At 44.2% G+C, this 26694-nt stretch overlaps 1 protein-coding gene across 2 annotated transcripts in view; it reads left to right on the top strand.

Annotated features, from left to right (window-relative positions):
* Nucleotides 1-26694, top strand: part of LOC132572521 (netrin-4-like) — a 97236-nt gene that overhangs the window by 49397 nt on the left and 21145 nt on the right. For both annotated transcript variants that reach the window (XM_060239661.1, XM_060239662.1), the window contains exons 4-5: nucleotides 21921-22047; nucleotides 23937-24125. In XM_060239661.1, coding sequence (XP_060095644.1) covers nucleotides 21921-22047; nucleotides 23937-24125 — 316 coding nt within the window. The remainder of the gene's footprint in view (nucleotides 1-21920; nucleotides 22048-23936; nucleotides 24126-26694) is intronic.

Below are 26694 nucleotides of genomic sequence, written 5' to 3'. Positions count from 1 at the left end.
CCACGGGACACTCTCCATAAACTACCATCAAGGCTGAACCCCAAAAATAATGCTAAAATGAGAGTCAGGAAGGGTAAAACATCTAGAGAAAACCCAAATATCTGTTGTGGTTCTCTGGTTAGGGGGCAGATGTGAAGCAGAATGTCCAGGATAGAGATAGCAGCCAATGGCCTGAGGCAAGACATATGGGTGTGGTTGTAGGATTTTTAGTCAATGAGATGGCCAAGCTGAAAACTAGTTCTGAAGAAACTGAGCTATGCACACAAACAGTAAAACAAATTTATTTTCCAGAGAAGATATTTGCTTGGGAAAGCCCTGGGATAAAGACTATTCACATAAGGGTTATTTTGAGGATTATTCTGCTACAATCAGCAGAACTGAAAATGTAGATTGTGCATGGCATTTGATATAATACTGTACTCTTCATAAGAATCCCATAATGTCTGTCTGCACAGGCAAGATTCTGCTATATGTTTGCTCTTCAGCTAATGTTCCATTTCTCCCTGCAATTTTCTTTTTGTTCCTTTGCTTTACAACCTAATGAATTACTTCCTGTTCTCTCCACATCCTGCTGGCATTCATATTCATATATCAATTGTGAATCATCAATTAAGTACTGTATTTTTTTTATTTTGTAGACAAAGCCACTGCTCATTTTTTAAATTATCATGATAATCAAAAGGAAATAAAAAATTAGAATGGCTTTGCCTGCAAATTAAAAAGGAGTATGTAATTTCTCCATTCTGATACAAAAATAAAACAAGAACAGATAATTAACAATTATTTTGTGAATGCTATGACCGGCCAAAGAAGAGAACATTAATTAAGCTGAAAGCTGAATGAAAGGAAGAAAATTCAAAGGGATGGTAGCCGTGATAAACCTCAATATCATTTTGATTTTCCGCACTAGACAATCCAGTGTGGCAATGGTGCTTTATGTTAAACAGAATCAAAAATCAAGTATAAAAACAGTAGGATAGCTTGAGTTGACTGACAATCTCCAGATATGCCTGAAGATCTCCTGCTATTACAGTTGATCTCCAGGCAGTAGAGATTAGTTCCTCTGGAGAAAAAACTGTTTTGGATGGTGGATTCTATGGCATTGTAACTTATTATGTAACTTAAAGGGGACTGTATATTTTTGAAAAAAGCTACCATGAAGGTAGAATGCCAGCAGGGGGGTGGGGGCTTTCCAGTGTTGTGCACTGAGTGCCACATGTATGACTGTCTGCCCACAGGACAGAAGTCTTGGGTGTGTGCTCGATGCAAGGAGCTCCTGGTCCTCAGGGAACGAGTTCGTACCCTTGAGGCAGAGGTGACTGACCTGAAGAAGCAGAGGCAGTCTGTTAGGCACTCGGGGAAGACTCTTGGGGGCGTACTAGATGAGCCCTGCTCTGAACGTGGCAGCCCCGTTGCTGCCAGGGAGCATGAGGGTCAAGAGGAAACAGGGCATCGTGCTGCAGATAAGGGGAAAGCGCCCTCAGAAGGTACCTCTTCTTCAGTTGATGAGCAGGAATCCTTTCGCACCAAGAAACCATCCCTGGGCGGGGAGAGAGGAGGGGTCTTGGTAGTTGGTGATTCAATCCTTAGACAAGTAGACAGCTGGGTGGCAAAACCGCGTACTGACTGTATGGTGACTTACCTGCCTGGTGCGAAGGTAGTGGGCATTACGCGTGTAGTAGATAGGCTGATAGACAGTGCTGAGGAGGAGCCAGTGGTCGTGGTGCATGTTGGCACCAACGATGTGGGGAAATGCAGTCGTGAGGTCCTGGAGGAAAAATTTAGGCTGCTAGGCAGGAGACTTAAGGCCAGGACCTCCAAGGTAGCCTTCTCAGAAGTGCTACCTGTTCCACGTGCAGGACTGGAGAGACAGGCACAAATTAGAAGTCTCAATGTGTGGTTGAGACGATGGTGTAAGGAGGAAGGGTTTAAGTTTGTTAGGCACTGGGATGCTTTCTGGAACAAGCGGGAGCTGTACAAAAGAGATGGTCTCCACTTGTCCCCAGATGGAACCAGGCTGCTGGCGCTTAAAATCAAAAAGGTGGCAGAGCAGTTTTTAAACTAAATCTTGGGGGAAACCCGACAGGAGATGAAATGTCTTTGGTTCAGGAGGACTCATCTGAAAGAGATGAAGGGTCAGCTGTTACTTTTCTACTGGGTAATGGAGTTGTCCATTGAGATGGTGACAAACGGTATGGACTGTCTGCCAAAGTCTCGAGGTGGCACGAGGAAGGTTGCAGGCCTAGCTTGCCTGGGAAATTATAGATGTATGCAAATGCAAGAAGAGTTCGAAGTAAAATTGGTGAGTTGGAATGTTTAGTGTTGGGAGAAAACATAGACATTGTGGGAATTTCAGAAACTTGGTGGAATGAGGAGAATCAGTGGGACACGGTGATTCCTGGATATGTTATATCCGAAGGATAGGGAGGGAAGGGTTGGAGGTGGGGTGGCTCTGTATGTCAGAGAGGGTATATGGTCCAGCAAGACTGAGGTCAGAGAATTAGATTCCCTTCTAGAAATGCTTTGGGTTGAAATAGAGGGCCCAAAAGGAAATTTAACTATGGGAGTTTGTTATCGCCCACCAAACCAAAAGATAGAGGACGAGTATAATATGATGGCAGGATTAAAGATAGCGGCTAAACGTAAAAACTGTGTCGTAACAGGTGCTTTTAACTACCCACAGATTGATTGGGTCAATATGTGTTCTGGTTGAGAGAAAGAGATTGAGTTTCTTGATGCTCTCAATGACTGTGCTATGGAGCAGGTGGTCTCAGAACCTACCAGGGGTGGGGCGATCCTGGATTTGGTCCTAAGTAGCGCCCAAGACTTGGTGAGAGATGTAAAAGTGATCGCACCACTTGGGAGCAGTGACCATAATGTTATTGATTTCACCATTTGTATAAATAGAGAGTTGCCCCAAAAGACCAGCACAACCACATTTAACTTTAAAAGGGGTAAATTCTCTGAGATGAGGAGGCATGTGAAGAGGAAACTGAAAGGAAAGGTAAATACAGTCAAAACCCTTGGGGAAGCTTGGAGGCTATTTAAAACTACAATCCTAGAAGCTCAGATAAAATATATACCACAAGTTAGGAAAGGCACAAACAGGTATAAGAAAAGGCCTGCATGGTTAACAAACAAAGTAATGGAAGCTGTAAAAGGTAAGAAGGACTCCTTTAAGTGGTGGAAAGCTAGTCCAAGTGAGATAATAAAAGGGATCACAGGCTGTTGCAAATCAAATGCAAGACTGTGATCAGGCAGGCAAAAAGGGACTATGAGGAGCATATTGCAAAAAACATAAAGACCAACAATAAAAGTTTCTTCAAATATATTAGAAGCAGGAAACCAGCCAGGGAGGCAGTGGGGCCCTTGGATGACCAAGGGGTAAAAGGATTACTGAAGGAGGATAAGGAAATGGCTGAGAAGCCGAATGCATTTTTTGCCTCCATCTTCACTGTGGAAGACGAGAAGTGTTTGCCTGCTCCAAAACCACTAATTTTGGAAGGGGTGTTGAAAGACCTGGGTCAGATTGAGGTGACAAGAGAGGAGGTCCTACAACTGATAGACGAATTAAAAACTAATAAGTCACCAGGTCCGGATGGCATACATCCAAGAGTTCTGAAAGAACTCAAAGTTGAACTTGTGGATCTCCTGACAAAAATGTGTAATCTTTCATTGAAATCTGCCTTCTTTCCTGAGGAATGGAAGGTAGCAAATGTCACCCCCATCTTTAAAAAGGATTCCAGAGGAGATCCGGGAAATTACAGGCCAGTCAGTCTGACTTCAATATTGGGAAAGTTGATAGAAGCCATTATCAAGGACAGAATGAGTAGGCACATTGATGAACACGGGTTATTGAGGAAGACTCAGCATGGGTTCTTAAGGGAAGATCTTGCCTCACTAACCTGTTGCATTTCTTTGAGGGGGTGAACAAACATGTGGACAAAGGAGACCCAATAGATGTTGTTTACCTTGACTTCCAGAAAGCTGATAAAGTTCCTCAGCAAAGGCTCCTTAGAAAGCTCGAGAGTCATGGAGTAAAAGGGCAGTTCATCTTGTGGATCAAAAACTGACTAATTAATAGGAAGCAGAGAGTGAGTTTAAATGGGCAGTCTTCGCAGTGGAGGACAGTAAGCAGTGGGGTGCTGCAGGGCTCGGTACTGGGTCCCATGCTCTTTAACTTGTTCATAAATGATTTGGAGTTGGGAGTGAGCAGTGAAGTGGCCAAGTTTGCAGATGACACTAAATTGTTCAGGGTGGTGAGAACCAGAGAGGATTGTGAAGCACTCCAAAGGGATCTGTTGAGGCTGGGTGAGTGGGCGTCAACGTGGCAGATGAGGTTCAATGTGGCCAAGTAAAAAGTAATGCACATTGGGGCCAAGAATCCCAGCTACAAATATACGTTGATGGGGTGTGAACTGGCAGAGACTGACCAAGAGAGAGATCTTGGTGTCCTGGTAGATAACTCACTGAAAATGTCAAGACAATGTGCGATTGCAATAAAAAAGGCCAACGCCATGCTAGGAATTATTAGGAAGGGAATTGAAAACAAATCAGCCAGTATCATAATGCCCCTGTATAAATCGATGGTGCGGTCTCATTTGGAATACTGTGTGCAATTCTGGTCACCGCACCTCAAAAAGGATATTATAGCATTGGAAAAAGTCCAGAAAAGGGCAACTAGAATGATTAAAGGGCTGGAACACTTTTCCAATGAAGAAAGGTTAAAACGCTTGGGGCTCTTTAGCTTGGAGAAACATCGACTGCGGGGTGACATGATAGAGGTTTACAAGATAATGCATGGGATGGAGAAAGTAGAGAAAGAAGTACTTTTCTCCCTTTCTCACAATACAAGAACTCGTGGGCATTCGATGAAATTGCTGAGCAGTCAGGTTAAAACAGATAAAAGGAAGTACTTCTTCACCCAAAGGGTGATTAACATGTGGAATTTACTGCCACAGGACATGGTGGCGGCTACAAGCATAGACAGCTTCAAGAGGGGGTTAGATAAAAATATGGAGCAGAGGTCCATCAGTAGCTATTAGCCACAGTGTGTGTGTGTGTGTGTGTGTATATATATATATATATATATATATATATATATATATATATATATATATATATATATATATATGTGTGTGTGTGTGTGTGTGTGTGTGTGTGTGTATAAATTGATCCAACATGGCTTCTCTTATGTTCTTATTGAAGTCCCTCCTGTCCCCAAACTCTGCCCTCCTCAGCTGCACCCCAAAAATCTCCAGGTTTTCCTCACCCAGAACTAGTGATCCTAACACTAGAATGCACATGATTTCCAGAAATTTCATTTCGATTCTCCATTAAAACCAAGTGAACAACTCTCATCTAACAAGCATGCAAGTCTTCTGTGGTAAATATAATACTTGCAGTACTATATAATATATTGCTCTCATATCAGCATTTGTGACATCAAAAGATAATATGGAAATTATGTCCAAGAACTTACGCATGTGTTAGCTAATGTAGAGTGTAATGTAAAAAACAATGTAGAGTGTAATGTTAAAAAAAATGAAATGTAAAAAAATGCTTCTGACATGATTACACATGATTGATTAACTAACTTCCATTCTTACTTAATGCTAACTTTTAAGCAACCTATCTTAATGAAAGTAGTTCATACAAAGGAGTACTAGGGACAATACAATACAAGTTAATACAAAGGAGTACTAGGGACATGTGAAAAGAGCTTGACTATTGGGGTGGTTTTTTCTTTGTTAATCACTCAGCTGTGTTACTTTCATCTCTTATGAAAAATCAACACTAATCCTGCCAACAGTTATTTGATTGGAAACACTTGTAAAGGCACTTAAGCCTAGTAAAGTGGCTTAATTGGCCTGATCTTTCCTTCAAAGGAGCCCCATGGCACAGAGGGTTAAAGCTACTGCAGTCCTCAGCTGTGCTCATGACCTGAGTTCGATCCCCGGTGAAAGCTGGGTTTTCAGATAGCCGGCTTGATGTTGACTCAGCCTTCCATCCTTCCGAGGTCGGTAAAAAGAGTACCCAGCTTCCTTGGGGAAAAGTGTAAATGACTGGGGAAGGCAATGGCAAACTACCCCGTAAAAAGTCTGCGGTGAAAACACTGTGAAAGCAACGTCACCCCACAACTGGTGCTTGCATAGGGGACCTTTCCTTTCCTTTAAAGGTAATTTTTGCTATTAAACACGTTTTAAAAAAATAAATGGTCAACTTCATTTGAAACAGAATTTTTTTTTTTAGATGAGAATTCTTCTAGTGTTGATCTGGTTTTCTGTCAACTTCATCATTGAAGGACTATCTTAAATTCTAATTGCAAAGTTGGGATATCTTTGGATACTTAAATCTGGTGACTGGAGCTGTGAATGGGCAAAACATATCTTTCTAAAAACGTGAAAATGGCCCCAGGTTTGCAGAAAAATGTGAAATCTGTAAAAAATATATATATACCAGAAGGTTTAAAAATGTGAAAATGACAAAAGGAGTGCCTGTAGCAACCATAGAATTCTAGTGTCCAGCTCCCATGGCCCCAGATCTGGACTCCACTACCTCAGCCTTGCCACCAAGCCACTCTTCCACACAGGAGTCTACTGGCGAAGCATGAAGCATCTCCATGGAGCTGCCAACAGAGACATGCACCCTCACACCCAACACCCTGTGACCTGACAGCGGGGGACCAGGGCACCCAGCTGGGCAACCTGGCATCTTATCTAAACCTCCCAGAAGCCACCCATCCCCAGAGGAGAATTCCCAGCTTGGCAGGGCAGGAAGATCCCACAGAAGAGCAGCTGATTCTGATTGCCATCTGTGGCGGCCGAGTGACACCTGGTTAAGGAAAGAAGTTGCAGCTGTGCCTCAAGAAGCTGATGGGCAGGGGTGGTGGGACTGGATCAGGGAAGGGGCTCAGGGAGAGAGGGAATAAAAATCAACCATTTGGAGAGACAGGTAGCAGCAAAAGGTCAGGTGAGAGAGAGAGCCCAGTCTAGGTAAAAACCATCCAAGACCTTGTAGAGAGATTCATTTGGTGGTCTGAAACTGCCGCCCTTGAGTGGTCTGAGACTCTCACTGCCAGTTGACTGGATTCCCCCACCACAGAGGCCCACTCCCTGACAAAGAAGGCCTCAGTGGTGAAGAGGCCAACATCTAGAGTTGTCTCTGTTAGTAAAAGGCAGGAGGAGGGGATAAGGGCCTTCCCTGGCATATTTTGGCCTTTCAGGGAGGAGTCATTGGGGTCAGGAATGACTTAGATTGCCAGCTCCAGGTTGGGAAATTTGTGGAGATTTTGTTATGGAGTCTGAGCAGGGTATGGTTTGTGAAGTAGAGAGGCCTTGGCCAAATATAATGCCACAGAGTTCACCCTCCAAAGCATCCATTTTCTCCAGGGAAACAAATCTCTGTTGTAATTCTGGGAGATCTCCAGGTCCCACTTGGAGGTTAGAAAATAATAGGTAACAACTGTGATATATTTACAAAAGACTATATAAAATATTCCAAAATATTGAATATTAATACATTATTGTATAATCACATAGGCATAAACATCAAGGACTGACTTTACAATGTTAGCAAGCACAGTCCGATAATCTGAAATAGATAAAAATTGCTATTATTTTTCAAGAATTGTGAACGATTGTCCCTTCCTCAAGGCCTGCAAATGACTTGCTGATGATGATATGCAAATCTCTGTATCTGAAGCTGCTTTGGCAATATTATGAAGCAAACATGCATCCCAAAGACATATTTTATTGTGAATCAACAACAGTTGCCTAGTTCTGAGAAGGTTCCAGTATGCAGCCTTCATTCAGAAAGGGAAGAACCCACCCAAATCCAATATACAAATGGCAGCCAAGAAGCAGCAGCACTCATACCAACAACAGAAGCACTCATCAACAAGATAAAAGAGGCCAAGTGGAGTGCACATAAAAGGAAGGAGGAGGTGAAAACAAAATGGGAATATGAAAGTCACAACTATCTGAGTCACAAATGTCCCATCCAATGTGATCCCTCCCTCCTTCAGTCTGTCGTTTCCATTCCTTTACCATCCTGATCATAGCTGTGGAGAAGAGAAATGCTTGATTGGGCTCCAGAAATCAAAGCATTGTGACAAGAGCAGCACACAGGGAGCATATTAATCATATTCTTGCTCAATTGCACTTGCTGCCAGTTGGCTTCTGGACCCCACTGAAGATGCTAGCTATTATTGCTCGTAAATTGACCATCATGATGATGCTCTCTGTGTGCTTGTAAGCAAAGAGGACCTCAAATCATAGGGACGCTATGGGAGATAAAATGTCTCACCATAGACCTCAGTGTGAACCATTTAGAACTGAGTGTGATCCTATTTATTTTGGGCCGTCCCGTTACCAGCAAAGCCTCCCCCTGGGTTTTGTCTTTGTCACACTACAGTGTGGTGTTGGGCAGGTGGAATGGATTGCTGGGACTGGCTTTTATACTAAGAATTACATAAAGCCTTAGTTTGTCTGAGCACAGCATATCTTCAGGAGTGCCTTTCCCCCTGAGATCAGCTGGGAGAGCCCTCTGAGATCTGCGAGTAGTCAGAGGGCGGCTTTCTCAAGTAATGGTAGTCTAGCTGTCACATAACTTCCACAGGGGATTGTGTGACAACTTTGTATAACTCCAGCATCTTATCAAGACAGTCTTGGTCGCCCTCATGGATGACCTCCTACGACAACTGGATCGAGGCGGCTCGGCAGTATTGCTGCTGCTAGACCTGTCGGCTGCGTTCGATACGGTCGACCATCAGCTGCTGACCTGCCGCCTCGCTGCCGCAGGAATTCGGGGGCTAGCCCTACAATGGCTCTCCTCCTTCCTGGAAGGTCGGGGACAAAGGGTGGCAATTGGGGGGGAGCTGTCCCAGAGACACCCACTTCATTGTGGGGTGCCTCAGGGAGCAGTTCTCTCCCCCATGATGTTTAACATCTTTATGCGCCCCCTTGCCCAGATTGTACGGAGGTATGGGCTGGGTTGCCATCAGTATGCAGATGACACCCAGCTCTATCTATTGATGGACGGCCGGGCTGGCAATGTCCCAATAAACCTGGACCGGGCGTTGCAAGCCGTGGCTGACTGGCTCAGGCTGAGCGGGCTGAAGTTGAATCCAGCGAAGACTGAGGTCCTTTGCGTGGGCCGCGGCGGACTGGGAGGGGAGATTACGCTACCGGCTTTTGACGGTGCGCCACTGATACCAGTGCGCAAAGTCAAGAGCCTGGCAGTGCTACTGGAATCCTCCTTGTCAATGGAGGCCCAGATAGCTGCCACTGCTAGATCCGCCTTCTTTCACCTCAAGAGGGCGAGGCAGTTGGCTCCCTTCTTGGAGCGCAGCGACCTAGCAACTGTGATCCACGCAACGGTCACCTCGAGACTAGACTACTGCAATGCCCTCTACATGGGGCTGCCCTTATACCGAACACGGAAACTTCAGGTAGTCCAGAACGCGGCGGCCAGGCTGCTATTGGGACTACCACGGTGGGAACATGTGCGGCCTGGGCTGCGGGATCTGCATTGGCTGCCAGTTGTGTACCGTGTTCGTTATAAAGTGCTGGTCATTACCTTTAAAGCCATATATGGCCGAGGACCTGCCTACCTAAGGGACCGCCTCCCCCCATATGTTCCCCAGAGAGCACTGAGATCTAGCTCGCAAAATCTCCTAATAATCCCTGGGCCAAGAGAGGCTCGATTAAAGGCAACCAGGGAGCAAGCCTTCTCCGCAATGGCCCCTCGATGGTGGAATCATCTACCAGAGATGGTGCGAGCCCTGCGGGACTTGAATCAATTCCGCAGGGCTTGTAAAACATTTCTTTTTCAGCTGGCTTTCGAAACAGAACCTGGCTAAACTGATGAAATTGATGTGTAGCCATCCAGCCATCTTGTGGATATTATGACCCATAGTAATGTAGCACCTTTTATCTATTTTAACTAACTTATTTATTATGTTATTGATTTAAAATTGCTGTTGTATTATATTGTTTTATTGAACCATGGATTTCCATGCTTGTGAGCCGCCCTGAGCCCGCCTTTGGCGGGGGAGGGCGGGATATAAGAATAAATTTATTATTATTATTATTATTATTATTATTATTATTATTATTATTATTATTATTATTATTATTATTATTATCAAGACATTTTAGTCAGCTAGGTCTTTTAAAATATTCTGGGTTTTTCTATTAGCATTCTTTGGGGCTATTTTAGCTGTAATTGCTGTAACCTGGTTATACCTAGAGCTATCCCATGTCACTTCCGGATTTTCTCTGGAAGTGATGTAGCAGCACATATAATGCCATGTCCCACAATGTCCCCACCCCTGAAGATTGTGCCAGTTGCCAGGCACAGCCAAGGCTAGCCCTGCCACTAGGCAAGCTAGGCAATTGCCTAGGGCGTCAGCCTTCTGGGGGTGCTGAATTGGGTGCTCCCCATGCAACTCAGTGATATTATCCATTTGGGCGAGGATGCCAGAAGTTACCCTTACCTAAGGTGCCAGGCAATCTAGGGCCAGCCTTGGGTACAAGCCTAGATACATGTATACAGAGTCATCTGAATGGCTAAAATGACAGAGTTATATATGGATTCATATGGAGCCTTTGAGGCATCAGAAAGAAATATAAGCTTCAAATTTCTGTTTAAAAAATAGGAAAGGACAATTTTTGCCAATTTTCCCATCCCTCAGCAGGCTGTCCCTTTGCCCACTAACCCACAGGAGTATGATTTCAGCCGGCACAAAGGCTGTGATGGGACGGGGAGCCTCTGTTGTTGATAATTTCTTTAGAGAGGTTTTTGCATGCTGAAATACAATCAGTTGTTCTCCTCCTGTTTCTCCATTTTTATCCCTTTAAGTTATAATCACATTTAGGATTCTGAGCACAGGCAATTTTCTTGTATGATCCCATAGAGACAGGCTGTATAATGTTTTCTGTACCCTGTATCCCCTCTGAGGCTGACCAGAGCTGAGGGCAGAGAGGGAGGAAAAGAAATGCATACCCTGAAGTTTGTGTTCAGTCTTCCGTGAGGAGGCAGCCAACCGCTCTGGGCACAGCAAATCTGCCAGCTGGCTGCAGAGGAGTAATGGCATCAGCTACAGCCTGTCCCCATATCTGATCTGACAGGATTAGAAATGAGGGGAGAGAGGGACAAATTGCTGTGGTGAGCTGGTGATGGCTGAGGACAGGAGAGGGGAGTGTGAAGAAACAAATCCCCCCCCATTTTTAAGTTCACTTCTCACCAGCTCATCTTACTTGTGATGATGTGCACAGGGACTACTGGTGAACCTGAAACACAATAGTTTTGACTTTTCAGGAAACATTGTGGAGAAATATTACTGGCATTAGTAGCAAGATTAAAGAGATTTATATTAAATCCATGCCCCAGTCAGAAACGGAATCTCAGGCTCCTCTTTCATATATAATGTGCAGAGATACAGAAGTGCAGCCATACAACCATAACACTTGGCACGCACAAGACAGGAGGAAAGGCTCTTTTAGAGTCTTGACTCTTCTAAGTTAGTGTTGACAACTCTGGCTTGGGAAATTCCTGGAGATTTGGAGGCAATGCCTGGGAAAGTGCAGAATTTTGAGACGGGGAGTTCAGCAGGGATGTAATACCACTGAATCAACCCTCTGAGACTGCTGTTTCCTTGAGGGGAATTGATTTCTGCAATGTGGAGATAAATTGTAATTCTGTGAGAGCTCCAGGCCCCAGCTGGAAGTCAGCAAACTACACGATACTGCTTGTTCTGCTAACATTCAAACATATCTGATCACTCTGGGCAGCAGAGCCAGAACTAATGAATGCACTTCTTACAGCATTTGGTGAGAAATATTCAGTTCAGAATTTCACAAATCTTGCAGCTGCTCACCATTTTAATGCCATTGCTAGCAGGAACAATATATCCAAATTATTGTAAAACACATCATTTTCAGACAGGCTCCAAATTATTGCTACTTCCTCCAGTACAACCAGGATCAGGCATATCCTTGGCCATGTGACTGGGCCAAAATGCTGTGCAAGGGGCATTCCCCACTATGACCTAAACCCGTTTTTTTTTCCCCCAGAGTTCAACTCGGGGCCATTTACCTTCCATTTATCCCTGTTTTTTCCCCCTACACTATCATTTGTCCCAGTTTAAATTGCTTGCCTTTCCTGGGTTATTAATTCTAAATTCAAGCTTGTAGTCATCAACAGAGGGGAAGGTGGAAGGGGAGAAACAGCTCTCCCAATGGGGATCTGGAGACAGAGCAAGGGGAGGACTTTTCTCTGTAGAGGGCTCTCCAGGGTACCAAGAGGCAGCCAGACTTGGGACCCAACACCCCAAATCCCCTGGGGATCGACACAGGAGAAAGCAAGGCAGGAGAACTTCATGGGGGAAGGCAGCCTCCTCCTGATGGGAGAAAAAGAATATCCTGGCAATTTGACATACACCACCTACCCAGCTTTCTCCTCCACGATGAAGAAAGGGGGGCACTCACACCACATTTGATTCCCTCAGATCCCATCTGATGTGGGTGTGGTGAGAAGCCAGCCTCTTCCCCCCCCCCAACCCACTTCTGATGGAGCCACAACCCAAGCACAAAAGAAGATGGGCTGTTGGTAGCAACTGCACGGCGCACAACCCAAAATGGATGACAAAGAAAAGAAGGGGAAAATAAAACCTTACATGCACTGACAAGTGATTGATTAGTGAAAGTGCAGGTGGAGGGTTAACAGAGGCTAAAAACCAATTTATGCTTCTACACTAATATAATGTGGGATAGCCTGTGAAGGAGTGAGAAAGCCCTGGTACAAACAGCATCATGATAACCCAGGACAACAGAGGGGAACACAGGGCGACCTCACTTTAGTATAGAAAAGAAAAATAACCCAAGATAAAACCAGGGATGTACCTGAGTTTAGTTTAGTATAGTATAATATAGAATGTCATTTATCTCCCTCCTCCCCTCTGAGAGGGTCCCCTGCCCGATACAGAATCTAGAAAGCAGATTGGTAGCAAGTTATAACATATGCCATTGGGTTGAAATTGCTTTTAAACTAACTGATTTTATTGTTGATTATTAGTATTTTACTATTGTACATTGCCTAGAGCCTGACGGCCAGGATGAGGTGATTCATTAACAACAACAACAATTTCAAGTGTCACAAGAGAACTTTTAGGGGTGAAGAAGTGCAAATACCATTCCTAGGCTTGCCAGTCCCCAGGTCTGGGTGGGTGATCCCTAAGTTTTGCAGGCTCCTTCCCACTGCCAGCCAGCTGTCTGGCAGCAGAAGCCTCACCCCAACAGTCACCATGTGCCTTTAGTTCTCAGGCAAATTGTAGCTGCTTCTGTTTTGGAAGATATTGTAACTGCTTCTGTTTTGGAAAGTGTGTGTGTGCCTTTAAATCTCAGCAAGACTGAAGCTGCAGAGGAAGAGGGGTGAGCAGGAAGAGCCATGTGTGTGAGAGAGGAAGCCAGAGAACCCAGTCCTTCTGTTCATTTTGCGTTCCTTTCAGAAGCTGTTTCTGTAGTAAAAAGGACAGTAAAGAGTTAACTTGAATTTGAGTATGGGATAGAGGAAAACTCCATCCCTAGACCTCTCCCTCCAAAAGTTGGTTGAAATACAGCAGATTGTTATATTCAGCAACTCCACTGAATAAAGCTACCTATACCATTGACCCTGGGAGATCATAAAAGTGTGGGCATGCACACTGTTTATTTTGGCTGCTCTTTGTGTGTGTGTGTGTGTGAGAGAGAGAGAGCACTTTCATTTTAGTGGAAGTACAGCTTCTGTGGAACCATTTGAATGCAAAAAAGAGGAGGAAATGAAGACTGTTCAGGAGAACTGCACTGTTGTATTTTTATTTATTTATTCATTTGGAATTGGAAAGTCTCCCAGCTCCACCCCCAAAGTCCACAGATATTTATTGAGTTGTTGTTGGTGGTGGGAGTCTTATTGTGTTCAATGGCATTGATTATATTTGTATGTGTATTTAATTTGGGGGGGAGGATTGGTGAAGTGTTCTTTTATCATAGTATCCAGCTCAGCCCTGCTGCAAGATGGGCCATTATTAATTTTGCAAAGATGGAATTTGAGAGTTAGCAATTTGACCAGGCCAAATATAAAGGTACTTTATATTTCTGGTTCTAGGATTTCATCAGTTCTTTGACTAATTATTCATAGCATAGAGATGGGTAAACTAGTCAAACACATCACCAGCAATGTCTGAAGATCCAGATGAAGAGCTAGTATATAAGTATCATGTTGTTGCACAAGAGCTGTATACCGTACCCTTGGGCTTTCTTCTCAGTCACGAAGTGGTAAGTCTATGGCATCCTGGGCTATGCCACTTCAAGCTGCAAATGAAAGTTTCCATGTCTGAGAGCCCCTTCATACAGAATCATTTATTGTCAGGCAGAAAGAATGCTGGGCAAGAATCCTTTCTCCTGTCATCTAGTTTGTTCAGTATGTTTATTTCTATAGAGGTGCTCTCAATCATTCAGTGCCTCCCTACTACCTGAAATTGTATCCCCACTGATCCTAAGGCTATACCCATTGGCAGCCCTGATTGCCTGCCACCACTACAAGAGGAGCTGAGATACAATATCATCTGTGCTGCTATGCCACTTACCCTGAAAACTCAGAAGTAATGTACTGTAGCTCTAGAAATCACCAGAAATTAACTGAGAATGAAGCCTTGGTGAGCAACTGGTAAGAACTATCTTCAGTTCAGTTCAGTTCAGTTTGCTTTATTACGGTCCATGAACAAATACACAGCACAATGCAGGCCAACATCAACCACATAAAAATTGTAAAAATCAAGATGGACCTAAATAGGTAAAACGTAAGATGTTTAAAAAAAAAGTGTGAAAATAAAATATAGGACATTAGTATAAATAATGAGATATGACAAATAATACAGTAGTGGTCAAAGATCTTCTAGCTTAATAAATATAGTACATATAATAAAAAAAATTAAAAATTATACAGCTCCAGAAAAAATATTAACTAGAATACTCTGGTTAAAATTACAATTTGTTACCTCTACATTAATTTGTAAGAACCATAAAATGCAATTTGATTGCATGGGAACAAAATTTGGCAACTTTATGCATGGTCTCTGTATTTATATCAGTTTCAGTAGTATTTGTGATGGTATACAGAGTACTCAGGCATTTAAGAAAAGATAAAATACAAGCTTGGAAATATTCAAAAAGCAGTCAGTTCAGGACCCCTTCTTTACATAATCCTCACGAATTCTCCTAGCTGCCGCCATAAATTTGGCACAATTAATTGTGAATTGGGGGTTAAAATCTGATAACAGCATCTTTCTGATTTTGAAATCAGAAAACCCGAGACATCCCTCCAACAAAGAATAAATGTACCTGGCTCGTATGCCACACCCAAACAAAACATGGTCAATCGTTTCAACTTTATCTGCACCACAAGGACAAACCTGCTCAGGCATAGGCACCTTTCTAAAGCGGCCCTCAATGACTGCTGAAGGAAAGATATTACAACGGCCCATAGAAAAGGCCCTTCTGTGGGATGGTATTGTTAGAGTTGAGAGATAGGGGGCTGGAGCTAATACATATCTCCTTTGAGAGGGAGCTAGATAATCCGGGACCGTGGCTATCTTCAAATACTGGAAGGGCTGTCATAGAGAGGATGGTGCAGATTGTTTTTTGTTGCCCCAGAAGGATGGACCAAAACCAACATGTTGAAATTACATCAAGAGTTTTTAGTTAAACATTAGGAAGAACTTCATGAAAGAGCAGATCCTCAGTGGAACAAGCTTCATCAGGAGGTGATGGGCTCTCCTTCTTTGGAGATTTTTTAACAGAGGCTAGATAGCCATCTGATAGCAATGCTGATTCTGTGAACTTAGGCAAATCATGAGAGGGAGGACAGGAATGGTTGCATCAGTGCTTAGTCCTCCATGGCCCTTTCTTACATGCCCAGCGAAATGCTGTTCACCACTTTGGAATCAGGAAACAATTATTTTCCAGGCCAGTTTCCCAGGATCCTGGAGGGTCCCCCCCCCCATTTTCTGGGCTTGGAGCAGGGGTAGTTGGGGGAGGGAGCAGTATTTGTGAATTTCCTGCATTGTGCAGGGGGTTGGACTAGATAACTCTGGTGGTCCCTTCCAACTTTATGATTCTAATTAATTTTGCCAGAAAGATAATTTGAAAGAAGAGAGTTAGGTAATGGTCCAGGCCTCTTTTCCAAAGTAACCCTGGCTTTGTTTCTTTTAAAATTTATGCTTTGGAAACTTTGGGGATACCAGTGGGTACCCTTCAGAGGAATTATATTTGAGCCAGAAATTGCAGCTGCTAACCTAGAGATGCCAAACGCCCCCCCCCCCAGTGGTCATGGAAGATCTCCAGTAGCACTGCCAGGTCCCCTCTTCATCGCAGCGGGGGGTGGGATTTGGGGTGGGTGGGAAGATGTCCTCTGTGCAATGACGTCACCCAGGAGTGACCATTGGAGGCTATTCTCTAGTTTTTGACAAAACTCTGGGTTTCTTGGCTTCAAAACCATACAGTTTGCCCAAAAACCAGAGTGTTGTCATGCAACATCCCAGTGCAATGACATCACCTGGAAGTGTGTTGGGGATGTTGTGTGACAATGTCATTGTTTTGGGGGTGGGGTTATACACCAAAAGCCGGGGAACCCCCCACCAGGACCTGGGGGCTGGGAACCCTAATCCCCAGCGACCCCTGCCCACAGGTCCTGGTGCCATTACCATTCCAAGTGAAGGTGGGGAAGGGAGTAAAGGGAAAGAAAGGAGCCTCGTGTACTTACTGGAAATTGATACAGGAAGTAAAAAGGGTAAGCTCACAAATTGCTGGAAACTCTGTTCTGGTGATTCACAAGGTTATAAATTTTTGGTGGTTCATAGGGTTACCTTTGCCATTTCCTGTATCAACTTCTGGTGAATACATGAGGCTGTCCTCTGTTTTTGTTTTAAATCTCCTGTGACACATGCCTCCCCCCATGGAGTTCCACCCAGGGGTCATTTCGTAGAAAAAGCTTTCCAGGAACACATTAGCATAACTTATTTGCATAAGTTATTTGCATATGCCACACCCCCGACATTACTGGAAGTGTGTCAGAAGGCACACCACTCAGGCTCCACCCCAAAATCTCCAGGTATTTCCCAACTCAGAGCTGGCAATCTGGAGAAAAATTACTTCAAAAGCACAAAAACAGCCAAGATGTTAAATGATTTCAATATCACAAACATGTATGAGGGCATGTGTGGCCCATCAAGTTACTTTTGGGGGAAAGAAAGATGGGGGACAGATGACAGGGAGAGATAGAGAAAGGAACGAGAGGTGAGGGGGTGAGAGAGAGAAAGGAGGGGAGAGAGGCTTCTCAGTCTGCATTCCACACACAGGGAAATTATTTTGCTGCTAAATTTGCAACAGCTCTTGAAACCAACCCTTTTCTGGATAGTTTTTTTTAGTGACTGGGACTTGCCACTTCTTTCTGGCTCACACAATTTTTCTTTCTTTAATTTTATTTTGCACTAATTTGATTGGTCCAGTAAAAGACCTTACATCAATTTGATTTTTGTTTCTGTAATTTTATTTTTCCAGTAACAAGACTGGGCTTTTTTTAGTCTGCCTTTTTTCTCAAACTGATCATCACAGTGTTTTTTTCCTGCTCCTTTTATTATTTCTGCTTTACCATTTCACATTGGTTCAACTGCTGTCTTGTAAGCTCTGGGTACCCTATACTGAAGGGCACTATATGCCCTTCCCCTCCTATCTCTTGGAGAGACAGGGCTGCCCACTTCCTCCATAAAGGGGGGAAAGCCCTCCATCCTCTCTCCTGGGGAACTAAACCTGATTTGTGAGGAAATCTCCAGGAAAGTCCTGGAGATGTCCTCCTAGGGTGCAGCAGAAAGAGACCTATCTCTTGGAGAGAAAGGGCAGCACACAAAAATGTGGGAGGGGAAAGCCCTGAGTCCTCTCCCCTGGGGAACTGACTTGATTTGTGGGGATATCTCCAGGAAAGACCCGGAGGCTGGCTCATAAGAACATAAGAGAAGCCATGTTGGATCAGGCCAACGTCCCATCCAGTCCAACACTCTGTGTCACACAGTGGCCAAAAATTTTATATATATATATATATACACACACACACTGTGGCTAATAGCCACTGATGGACCTTGCTCCATATTTTTATCTAAACCCCTCTTGAAGGTGGCCATGCTTGTGGCCGCCACCGCCTCCTGTGGCAGTGAATTCCACATGTTAATCACCCTTTGGGTGAAGAAGTACTTCCTTTTATCCGTTTTAACCTGTCTGCTCAGCAATTTCATCGAATGCCCATGAGTTCTTGTATTGTGAGAAAGGGAGAAAAGTACCTCTTTCTCTACTTTCTCCATCCCATGCATTATCTTGTAAACCTCTATCATGTCACCCCGCATGATAGAGGTTTACAAGATAATGCATGGGATGGAGAAAGTAGAGAAAGAGGTACTTTTCTCCCTTTCTCACAATACAAGAACTCGTGGGCTTTCGATGAAATTGCTGAGCAGACAGGCTCCTTTGCTGAGAGAGACAGGGGGTGGGAAAAGAAGATATAGAATCCCCTGCCCTCTCCAAAAGAAGACTCTCACTCACCCAGTAGCCCAGGGTGGCTGGGCAGGCCTTGCATGGCCGGGGAACTCTCCTGCGCACTCCCCCCACACCTGAAAGGTGAAAGACCTCCCCCTGAGATATCAGTTGCTTGGCAAGGTGTAGGCTGAAGGCACCCCCCCCCCCCAATGCTGCCTCCATCAATGCCTGCTTGACAGGGCAGGCCCTAGCCTAGTCCTGCTGTGGTGGCCCAATGCACTTGCCTTCAGCAGAGGAGCACTCCTCCCCCGAGAGCAAGTGCACCCAGCCAAGCCAAGCAATGCAAGGAAGGCCAGGCCTGCAATGGAGGCCAGAGATCACCCCATCCCGCCGCCACCCTTCCCTCTAGGGCAAGTGCGCCCAGCCAAACAAGGCAAGGAAGGCCAGGCTTACAATGGAGGCCAGAGATCCCCACCCCCCGCCACCACTCTTCGCTCAAGGACAAGTGGGCCCAGCTGAGCAAGCCAAGGAAGGCCAGGCCTGCAATGGAGGCCAGAGATCACCCTTCAAGGGCAAGTGTGCCCAGCCGAGCAAGGCAAGGAAGGCAAGGCCTGCAATGGAGGCCAGAGATCACACACACACACCCTACCACCCTTCCCTTGAGGGCAAATGCGCCCAGCCGAGCAAGGCAAGGAAGGCCAGGCCTGCAATGGAGGCCAGAGATCACTCCACTTTCGCCACCACCCTTCCCTCGAGGTCAAGTGCAGCCAGCCAAGCAGGGCAAGCAAAGCCAAGGCTTGCCTTTTAGTGAGGGCTGAAGACCACCCTCCCCCATCCAAAGAAGTTCATCCCCCCTCCTCACAACTTACGGAGCAGTAGCCAGTCCAGCAGGATCACCAGATAGGCAGTAACTCCGAGCAAGGTCTCAACCTCTCCCCTTGCAGGGCTGAGGGGGTGGGGCCAGATTTCCAAAGAGCCTATACTGCCTTTGAAGAGCGATACTGTAGCCTTTGAAGCTCCAGCTGACTGCCAGAGAAGCAGAGCAAGAGCAGAAAGAGGTACAGAGAACTTCACCATGTGCTGCTGCCTTATAAGGTAATAAATAAATAAATACTTTGTTTCTTCTCTTCCAGAACATTGTTACTGTGTGTTCCTGCTGGAAATGAGCCCTGGTTCCACCAACTGCCAAGCACTGGTTGAGAGCACTGTGCTAACCCCTAGGTGGAGCTGGACTGTTGATTTGTCTCAGTATTAAAAATGTATTACATCTTATATCAAGAGGCCAAAGTAGGGTTGCCAAGTCCAATTCACCGCACCTCAAAAAGGATATTATAGCATTGGAAAAAAGTCCAGAAAAGGGCAATTAGAATGATTAAAGGGTTGGAACACTTTCCCTATGAAGAAATGTTAAAATGTTTGGGGCTCTTTAGCTTGGAGAAACGTTGACTGCGGGATGACATGATAGAGGTTTACAAGATTATTCATGGGATGGAGAAATTAGACAAAGAAGTACTTTTCTCCCTTTCTCACAATACAAGAACTTGTGGGCATTCAATGAAATTGTTGAGCAGTCAGGTTAAAACGGATAAAAGGAAGTACTTCTTCACCCAAAGGGTGATTAACATGTGGAATTCACTGCCACAGGAGATGGCGGCAGCTACAAGCATAGCCAGCCTCAAGAGGGGATTGGATAAAAATATAGAGCAGAGGTCCATCAGTGGCTATTAGCCACAGTGTGTGTGTGTGTATTTGGCCACTGTGTGACACAGAGTGTTGGACTGGATGGGCCATTGGCCTGATCCAACATGGCTTCTCTTATGTTCTTAAGAAATATCTGGGGACTTTGGGGGTGGAGCCAAGAGACTTTGGGAGTGGGGCCAGGAAACATTGGGGGTGGAGTCATGAGCAAGGTTGGAACAAGTACAATTGAACTCCAAAGGGAGTTCTGGCCATCACATTAAAAGGGACTGCAGACCTTTTCAGTGCCTTCCCTCCATTAGAAATAATGAAGGATAGGGGCACTTTCTTTGGGGGCTCATAGAATTGGCCCCACTGGTCCAATCCTTTTGAAACTTGGAGGGTGTTTTGAGAAAAGGCATCAGATGCTATGCTGCAAATTTGGTGCCTCTACCTCAAGGAACATCTGCCACAGAGCTCCAGATACCCACGAATCAATTCCCCATTATTCCTTATGGGAATCATTCTCCATAGGGAATAACAGAGTGCCTAGTAGACACTTACCTCCCCCCCCTTTCTAAAGCTTTCTAAAGCGGGAGGAGGGCCTTCAAACCGGGGACTCCCCTGCTCCCTCCCTCCCTCCCTCCCTCTCTCTCTCTCTCTCTCTCTCTCTCTCTCTCACACACACACACACACACACACACTTATTGGGTCTGGTTCCTCCATAACATTACTTGCTCTGAAAATAAAAGCAAAACAAATGGAGGGTCTGTGCTCTGACGAAACTGCTGCTGACTCTTCCCCATGAAGCGCTTCCTGTTTCCTGCTCAACTTTAAAGGCACACATTTTAAAAACGGACCTGTTTGCAGGTTTCTAAACCTGCACGAGCTCTAGAGATACATGGTGACTGTGGGGGCGGAGCTTCCCCGCACCAGCCAGTTGGCTGGGAGCGGGGGGGGGGGGGAAGCCTGTAAAATCGAGGGATCCCCCGATGAGACCTAGGGATTGGGAAGCCTAGGCCAAAGTGGCTACAGAATTCATGGGTAGTGTAGCAGATAGAATTTAGTGTGGTGGTAAGAGTGCCAGAATATGCTTGGAAAGATCATTGCTCATTATAAATATCACCAAGTGACCTCACTTGAGCCTAATCTACCTCAGAGAGTTATTGTGTGGGGAAAATGGAGAAGAGGGAAAGAATGTGTACTGTTTTAAGCTCCTTAGAGAAGGGTATTACCTATTACATAAAAATGTAATGAATAAATTGGTGTTGCTTTGTACTGCCATACTACATCTACAAGTGTCTTTAGAAAATAATTGACAATGCTGTGTATGCATATATACATTCTCACCACAAGGGCAGGGAGTTTGTCAGCCTGAACAGCCATAATGAAACCTTCAGAAGCCACCTGTTAACTTTTATTCTTGGGGCACACAATATATTTTGCTACACGTGTTCAGAAAATGTTTGGTCTCTTCAAATACAGCTATGACTTCATGAGACCACACAAAAAAACCCGCTATCATTTTGTGGTGAACTGTAGCCTGTGACCTTTAAAATGCCATTGAAGAGTCAAAAGAATCTGCCTGGAGAAAGCAGCCACAGGACTCCCTTCATTCGGAGTTCTCCCTTCCTTTTTTGTGTTTCTAGTTGCTTGAATGTGTTTTCCTTGTCTTGGCAGGTCCATGGGAAGTGTGTATGCAGACACAACACTGCAGGAAACCATTGTGAGAGGTGTGCGCCATTGTACAATGACCAGCTATGGGAGTCAGGAGATGGAAAAACGGGGGCATCGAATGAATGCAGAAGTATGTGGGTCTGGTAAAGAGGGGGGTAGAGATGGTGGGTTGTAGAGTAATCCATCATTCCCTATGTAGGCAAAGCCCCTTTGCGGCCAATTCAATTTGTGATAGATTTACAATGCTGTAGCAGCAGATGGGGAGCGAATTGCTAAGTGACTGCATGGAAAACCTTCAGTCACAATATGTATGTATGTCTACATACTATTTCAAATGTAACTGTCCTCCTTGGCTCATTGCAAGACTTCACAAAGAGCGGAGCAGGTCTTCAAAGAGATTTCTCCCTTTATTTCTCCCACTGTTCCCAAAAGCTTTAGTATGCTGTGGGAGTGGGGGTGGGATAGGGGGCAATTCATGCAATGGAATTTTAAAAGTTTACCAGTTCATCAGCAGATACTCAGGCTGCCAACTCCAGGTTTGGAAATAATTGGGGATTTGAGAATACAGCTGGGAGAGTATGGTCTGGGGAGAAGAGGGACCTTGGTAGGGTATAATGCCATGAAGTCCATCTTCCAAACCAGTCACTTGCTCCAGGAGAAGTGAAATAAATATATATTTAAAATAAGCCAGTAAGTATGTAGTCTGGAGATCAGTTGTAATTCTGGGAGATCTTTGTCTCCCACCTGGAGGTTGGCAACACTAGCAGATGCCAGTCTGGCTTTTGTTTTCCTTTAATTTTGTTTAAACTGCCAGCTTGTTTCAGGATTCATTTACATTTTAATAGCTTTTGATAAGACTCAAATGATTTTCCCTGTATTGGAAAAAATATTAATTCAGACTATGTATGATTGTAAATGTTAAATGGGTATAACATCTGGTAAGAAGAAACTGGACTAAAACAAAAACATGAGCTTCAAGAACACTGCCCTAATCAGAATTGAGTGGCTTCTCTGTAGAGCTCTGTGATGTGCATAATCCAAATTCTAACCCTGGGGATCCTTTTGTTTTAGAACTATGAAGCAATTAGTGACCTGGATGGAAATGTGTCTGTTGCTGCCCACTTTTACTTTTATTTACAAAAGCAAAGAGTTACTAAAGAGATTCCAGTTTAAACTAGTTAGTTAAAAAAAAAACACCACCCAGAATCGAACAACCAGGCCCTTCAGGCCAAATGCAGCCCCAAAGACATCTCCCAGTTCTCTTATTAGATGAGAGAGATCTTTCCCATCTATCATGTCTAATATGTTAAAAAAAAAAAAAAAAAGCCAACAGCTTTATTAAGCTAGAGTCAAATTTTCTTAATTATGTGCACAAAAGTAGCAAGTGAAACTCCGAAATGCAGTGTTTTTTTTAAATTTCTTTTTTTCAAATGTCAAGATTTCTTGGGGTGGCACATTCAAAGTCTCACATTTGAACAAACACAAAATGGAGCATACTCAAGACTAAATAAAATTGGCTCACTTCTCAGTACAAATTCTGGCAATCTTTTGTGCAGATAAGCATAAGATGGAGAGAAGCAGTTAATATTATCATTGAGATCCCCCCATTTTTTATTTCAGAGCTTTATTTAAATTACTGTTTATACACCTCATTTCTCCCTAAAGGGACCCCAAACAGCTTACATCAGGAAAAAAACCCTACATAAACAAAACCAGTAGACAGCAAACTCACAGACACACACATGAATAGGTGCATCTCAAGCTAGTCTTGGACTTGTTGGCTGCCTCGTCTGAAGACATAGAACCATAGGTAAGAGCCAGAGGGCCAAAAGCCTAGAACAGGAAGGGGAAAATCAGTCCTCAGCAGAGATATTACCCAGCTGGTAAAAACATTCCTCTTTTTAACTCTTTCCCTCCCTCCCTAAGATTAAATAAATCTATGGTGAAAAATGTTAATTACACTTAAATCACATTTGTTGGTACTAACGTTATGTTCCTTGTACTTCTTTCCACCCCCAGAGTGCCGATGTCATAATCATGCTGATAGCTGCCATTTTGACCAGAGTGTCTGGCTGGCATCAGGAACGCAGAGTGGAGGTGTCTGTGACAACTGCAAGCACAACACAGAGGGCTACCGATGTCAGAGATGCAAGCCTGGTTATTACAGAGACAGAGGAAAACCTATGTCTTCCCCAGAGGTTTGCAAGCGTAAGTCATTTTCGCCCATGGTAATACTTAAGAAGGCAGTTATATACACGGGAAGTAAAATATATCCTTTCAAAGGTTATTTTTAAAACATACTAGTTGCCTTTCAGGACTTAAAAACAGCATCCAATGCAACATCTCATCCAAATAGGGATGCCAGTTTCAGGGTGGAGTCTGGTGAGGGAAAGGTTTGGGGATGGGATGGACCTCAGTGTAAAGTCCACCCTCCAAAGCAGCATTTTTTTCCCCAGGGGAGGTCTCTGTAGTCTGGAGATCAGCTGTAGGGTTGCCGATCCCCAGTTGGAGGCAGAAGATACCCTGGTTTGGAGGCCCTCTCCCTACTTCAGGGTTATCAGAAAGTAGAGGGGGGGGCGTTGTTTGAATGTTTGCTGGGCACTCCATTATACCATATGGAGATTGGTCTCCATAGAGTATAATAGCAAATTGATTTGTGGGTATCTGAGGCTCTGGGGAGGGGGGCTGTTTTTGAGGTAGAGGTACCAAATTTTCAGTATAGTATCTGGTGCCTCCCCCCCAGTTTCAAAAAGATAGGACTGGGGGTCCAATTCTATGAGCCCCTAAAGAAGGTGCCCCATCCTCCATTATTTCAATGACGGGAAGGCATTTAAAAGGAGTGCAGTTCATTTCAACATGATGACCAGAACTAGGGTTGCCAGGTCCAATTCAAAAAATATCTGGTGACTTTGGGGGTGCAGCCAGGAGACTTTGGGGGTGAAGCCAGGAGACATTGGGGGTTAAGCCAGGAGCAATGTTCTGACAAGCATAATTAAACTCGAAGGGAGTTCTGACCATCGCATTTAAAGGGATTACACATCTCTTAAATGTCTTCTTTCTACTGGAAATAATGAAGGATAGGGGCACCCTCTTTTGGGGCTCATAGAATTCGACTTCCTGGTCCAATCTTTTTGAAACTTGGAGGGTATTTTGGGGAGAGGCACTGGATGCTATGCTGAAATTTTTGTTGCCTCTACCTCAAAAACAGCTCCCCCAGAGCCTCAGATACCTGCAGATCAGTTCTCCATTATACCCTATGGGAATTGGTCTCCATAAGGAATAATGGAGACAGCAGACATTTCTCTCTCCCCCTCTGTTTCTGATGATCCTGAAATGTGAGGAGGGCCTCCAAACCGGGGCATCCTCTGTTCCCACCTGGGGATTGGCAACCCTAGCCAGAACTACTTTCAGGGAAATCTCCAGGCCTCAGCTGAAAGTGACTTTTGGAATTGTCACTTGTGAGTGTGTTTGAATTATACACGTTCCTTTCCTGATGTAATTATTGGAAGCTGGATAAAGCAAAAGTGAAATGAGGGATTATAAATACTGCCTCGTCGCTGCTGATCTACTGAGCTGTACTGCCAAGCTGTTATTGGATTGTGGAGTGCTGTGCTATTGGAAATTTTACAATCAGAGTCTTTTGGAACTGAGTAGTTCTTCATGGAAGTGAATAGACTGGATGGACCTATGCTGAATGAGGTTCTATGTTAATTTGTCTATGAATTATTGACATTAAGGTCCTATTTACAAACTGTTCCATATTTTGAGGGTGTGGTTTACGAGCATGTGTAATTATATTTGATATATTTGTAAATTTCCATTTATGGTGTATTATTTGTAGAGGCCAGTAATCACAGAAACCTTTGGGTTTTTCTCCTAGTCACTCACCTGAAGGTTGGCAACTTGGCAACTCTAAATCCAAGTTGATAGGTCTCTGCCTTCCATGTGTTATTTCCTTCATAATGTAACTATTCCTATCAAGGAGTAACTCTTTTACTTCAAGGTTGCTATAACAGAAAGCAATATTCAGAGTTGATTAGTAGGGCCTGGGTCCCTGTGATGTCATCAGTGCCTTGAAATTCCCAAATTAATTTTGTATTACGTTAAAAAAAAATAAGGCAACAAGTGAACAAGTCAGTGCATGAACATTGTAAAACAGGCTTCTTTTGTCAGGTCTTTGCCAATTTCATACTTAGATTCTATCAGAAGGGCAGTGGATTTTTAAATGAGAAACTTACATTGGCTGTTTTATGATTTCACCTTGTAAGATGCCTTGAATAGAGAAGGCAAAATTTTTAACAGATGTATAACTGAAAATATATTCTGAAAATTAGATTGCCTACCTGAAACATGAGGAAGACTAGATTGGTGGCTGGGGCTAGCATATATGTGTGTCATTTCTGTTGTGAAATTGTGCTTTAGGGTTGCCAGTTCTGTGTTGAGAAATTCCTGGAGATTTGGGGGAGGGTCCTTGGGAGAGTGAAGTTTGGAAAGGGGAGGGACTTCAGTGGGTTATAATGTCAAAGAAGTTATCTCCAGGGGAATCATCTGGAGATCAGCTGTAATCTTGAAAAATCTCCAGCCATCACCTGGAGACTGGCAACCATATGTGCTCCTTTTAACGTTATATCTATCTTCACCCTAATATTTCTTTACATGGATGACAACCCTTCTTCTGGTGTTGTGTTGTTGCTGCTTTGAGAGATACCTGAGCAAAGTTCCTCTAAACTCAGGTTACATATCCTTTTCTTGCTACCTTAACCAAGCTCCAGACATA

The sequence above is a fragment of the Heteronotia binoei genome, chromosome 5, assembly GCF_032191835.1.
Source record: "Heteronotia binoei isolate CCM8104 ecotype False Entrance Well chromosome 5, APGP_CSIRO_Hbin_v1, whole genome shotgun sequence".
NCBI lineage: Eukaryota > Metazoa > Chordata > Lepidosauria > Squamata > Gekkonidae > Heteronotia > Heteronotia binoei.
Note: the sequence above shows the minus strand (reverse complement) of the source record. Positions and strands in the feature narration are given on the sequence as shown.